This window comes from Montipora capricornis, chromosome 2 (assembly GCF_036669925.1).
Source record: "Montipora capricornis isolate CH-2021 chromosome 2, ASM3666992v2, whole genome shotgun sequence".
NCBI lineage: Eukaryota > Metazoa > Cnidaria > Anthozoa > Scleractinia > Acroporidae > Montipora > Montipora capricornis.
In genome coordinates, this window is record NC_090884.1 from 64,254,467 (window position 1) to 64,258,846 (window position 4,380).

At 43.4% G+C, this 4,380-nt stretch overlaps 1 protein-coding gene across 1 annotated transcript; it reads right to left on the reverse strand.

Annotated features, from left to right (window-relative positions):
- Positions 1-3,144: 3,144 nt before the first annotated feature.
- LOC138037635 (craniofacial development protein 2-like) lies at positions 3,145-3,624 on the reverse strand. The gene has a single exon (XM_068883537.1). It carries the CDS (start codon positions 3,622-3,624, stop codon positions 3,145-3,147), a length of 480 nt encoding a protein of 159 aa, XP_068739638.1.
- Positions 3,625-4,380: the final 756 nt, after the last annotated feature.

The following is a 4,380-nucleotide window of genomic DNA, read 5'->3' on the forward strand; positions in this document are numbered from 1 at the left end:
CCTCCCTCTGTCAGTGCTCCGTTTTACGGGTATTTAAAGCTATAGCTACACGGATCAGAGGAAAGTCGAAACAGACGTTTAAGTCACCGAGGATCGAACCGGGGACCTCTCGCTCCGAAAGCCGCGCACTAGCCAACTGAGGTGTTCCTACTGTAGATACTGTAGATAGCTGTTCCCACTGTAGACAGTGTAGGTAGCTGTTCCCATTGTAGACAGAGTAGATAGCTGTTACTACTGTAGACACTGTAGCTAGCTGTTCCTATGTAGATAGTGTAGATAGCTGTTCCCATTGTAGACAGTGTAGATAGGTGTTCCTACTGTAGACAGTGTAGATAGCTGTTCATACTGTTGTCTGTGTAGATACTTGTTCCCATTGTTGAGATTGTTGATATCTGTTCCTACTGTAGACAATTTAGTTAGATGTTCATACTGTAGACAATGTAGATAGATGTTCATATAGTAGACAGTGTGGATAGCTGTTCCTACTGTAGACAGTGTAGACAGATGTTACTACTGTAGACACTGTAGATAGATGTTCCTATTGTAGATAGTGTAGATAGCTGTTCCTATTGTAGACAGTGTAGATAGCTGTTCCTATTGTAGACAGTGTATATATCTGTTCATAATGTAGACATTGTAGATAGCTGTTTCCATTGTAGACAGTGTAAATAGCTGTTCCCATTGTAGACAGTGTAGATAACTGTTCCTACTGTAGACAGTGTAGATAGCTGTTCCTAGTGTAGACAATGTAGATAGCTGTTCCCATTGTAGACAGTGTAGATAGCTGTTCCCATTGTAGACCGTGTAGATAGCTGTTCCTATTGTAGACAGTGTAGGTAGCTGTTCCTATTGTAGATAGTGTAGATAGCTGTTCCTATTGTAGACAGTGTAGATAGCTGTTCCTATTGTAGACAGTGTAGATAGCTGTTCCCATTGTAGACAGTGTAGATAGCTTTTCCTTATGTAGACAGTGTAGATAGCTGTTCCTACTGTAGACACTGTGGATAACTGTTCATACTGTAGACAGTGTAGATAGCTGTTCCTACTGTAGACACTGTAGATAGTTGTTCCTACTGTAGACACTGTAGATAGTTGTTCCTACTGTAGACAGTGTAGATAGCTGTTCCCATTGTAGACAGTGTAGATAGCTGTTCCTATTGTAGACAGTGTAGATAGCTGTTCCTACTGTAGACACTGTAGATAGCTGTTTCCATTGTAGACAGTGTAAATAGCTGTTCCCATTGTAGACAGTGTAGATAACTGTTCCTACTGTACACAGTGTAGATAGCTGTTCCTAGTGTAGACAATGTAGATAGCTGTTCCCATTGTAGACAGTGTAAATAGCTGTTCCCATTGTAGACAGTGTAGATAACTGTTCCTACTGTACACAGTGTAGATAGCTGTTCCTAGTGTAGACAATGTAGATAGCTGTTCCCATTGTAGACAGTGTAAATAGCTGTTCCCATTGTAGACAGTGTAGATAACTGTTCCTACTGTACACAGTGTAGATAGCTGTTCCTACTGTAGACAGTGTGCCTACGGTGGATAGTATATATTGGCATACATGACAGTTAAAGGATAACGTATGACTCTAATTTGCATATATTCGTGATAGCGTATCATGAAATTACGACCCAAAATTCAGTCTTTCTTGAAAACTATAATGAGGCAGAAACCTGTTGTGAGCCATGCATGATTTAAAGTGGTTTTAATAAAAATTAGCGCTCTTTACATTAATTCTCTATCCACAACAATCCAACCTCCATGCCATTCCTTACTTTTTTTTTTCGGGATCATTTGCGGTCCAAAATGGGGATTATTTGCGATGCGGGATCATTTCCGGTCCTGGGATCATTTGCGGTACAGTTTGGGGATCATTTGCGGTTCTGGGATCATTTGCGGACCCGTACAGAGCTCCTTCCTTTGGTATCTTGATGATGATACCCTGATTCCAGTCTTCAGGGATTTCCTTGTGTCCCATATGGTGTTGAAAAGTGGTTGCAAGATGTTTGCGGTGGTCACAGTATCTGCCTTGAACAGCTCGGCATTGAGGCAGTCTTTGCTGGGTGCCTTGTGGTTTCTTAGAGAATTAATGGCCGCAATGATCTCCCCTTTCTTTGATGGTCCAGTGTCAACACTTAGGTCCCCCTCAGGTTCTGGTATATCAGGGTCCTCCTCTGCTGGTCTATTAAGGACTTCCTTGAAATGTTCTACCCAACGTGCTTCTTGGTCTTTTTCAGATGTGAGGAGCTGTCCTTGTTTGTCTCGTATGGGGGAATTTCTGCTGACACTATATTTTCCACAGATCAATTTAGTGATTTTATAGACATTTCTCTGCTCTACCTTTTGTGCGGCTTTCTCTGCTTCCTTTGCCAGCTCTTCCATATATCCCTTTTTGTAAGTTCGGATCTTTCTCTTGAAACGCCTGTTGGTTTCTGTGTATGCCGCCTTGTACCTCAGTCGGAGTCTGGCTGATCTGCTATCACTTATCTTCTTCTTCAGCTGGCGCCTCTCCTCGATAGCCTGTAAGTGTCTGGTGTAATCCATTCTTTCTTTTTTCTAGTCTTCTGCACCAGACAGGTCTTACTTGCTTCATCAAAGACGTTCCTCACTTTTTTCCACTGTCTTGCTCGTCTATGTTACTCAAGGCTTGGAACCTGTTCCTCAGCTGTAAGACAAAAGCATTTTTTGTCCTAGGGTCTTGTAGTCTGCTGATGTCATATCTAGGGGTGGTGTGTTTATTTGGCCCAGCTGCTCTAAGTTTCAGTCTCACCTTTGCAGTCACAAGATGGTGATCGCTGCCTGCATCAGCTCCTCTTCTCACTCTTACGTCAAGAAGGGAGCGGCGCCACATGCTGTTAACCATAAGATGGTCTATTTGGTTTTGATCCCGCCCATTTGGGGATGTCCAAGTGAGTTTGTGAATATTGCGAAGTTGTTCCACCAACTATCATGTTATTGAATGCACACCACTCTACCAACCTCTCCATTGTCGCTCTGCATTCCACATCCCTCTCTTCCGATTACCCTTTCAAAATGCACGTTCTCCGAGCCAACGTGGACGTTAAGGTCACCTATCACCAGCAGGAGGTCCTTACGATGGACGTTCCCAAGCGTCGCTTAGAGCTGCTCATAGAAGGCTTCTTAATCTCTGTCGTTGCTGTCATTAGTAGGTGCGTAACATTGTATGATGGACAGGTTAGCCTGCCTATCCTTTAATCGTGCTTCAATAATGCTGCTGTTTACTGGCTTCCATTCCATTAAGTACTTTTCCATTTCTTTCCTGATGATGATTGCAACCCCCTCATGATGTGAATCATCTTCTCTACCAAAGTAGAGAACTGTCTCTCCTGTTGTTGCCTTCTTTCTCCCAGATCTTGTCCATCTACTCTCACTTATGCCTAAGATAGCTAGTTTGTAACGCTTCATTTCAGCAATTACCTGTGCAATCCTACCTTGCTCATAAATTGTTCGCACATTCCAAAAGCCAATCAGTGAAGTCGTTTTAGCGCTGACGGCTCCCGTTGTCATGACAGTGGCTTCCTTTCGGCTTTGACCACTGTCAGTCATTGGAATCCCGTTACCGGCAGAGTTTCTGGTATTTTCGATTTTCACTCTCAGCATTCACTGCTTCCCATGGCATGGGTTCTGGAGGCTCGTTTTGCGCAGGTGATTCATGTAAGTTACACGTTGCTGTTTCCGTAACAAAGAGTTTTTTACATGACAGCGTTGTTATCCCTGGGCAAAACCCCCAAGCCTGGAGGACGCAGATTTTGATAACCGTCACAAAGTGTCTTCTTCACCTTTCCCTCAACTGTGACAAAGGGTAGATGGGACTCCTGAGCCTTGGTCGGCCACTCGGCTATTGGTGGTGGCCACGAAGAAAAGCACACAAAAAATCCACTACACAGGTGGTATATCTTTTGATGGAAATGAGTTTCAATATGAATAGAGAAAACGGCTTGAAAATGGCCTTCCAGGAATGTAGCTCTCATTGCATGCCTATATTTTACGTCCACATCCGGGACACGTACCACGTGTTCGTGAGTAGAGGAACTGATCGTTTGTTGAAGGATTATTTGTAAGTTAAGACTTTGGTGTTTATGGACCCTTTAGATTCGTAGCAGTCGGTATGGGCCTTCGTATTCCGAGTGCATTATGAGTTCGCTAGCTTAATGAAGGTGTAAATTCTGTTCCCTGAAAACCGCCCTTATTGCCCCCTTGTTGTCCGACTGGATGTTTTCCCGACTTGATGACTTGAATATTTTTGGAATCTGTTAATAAATGGTCGAGTTTTCATTTTGGAATCTTACGCATATGTGGATCTGAGGAATGCGTAATAAAGAAGGTGTCTCGCCCGGCACGGAACCTCTGGAGGAG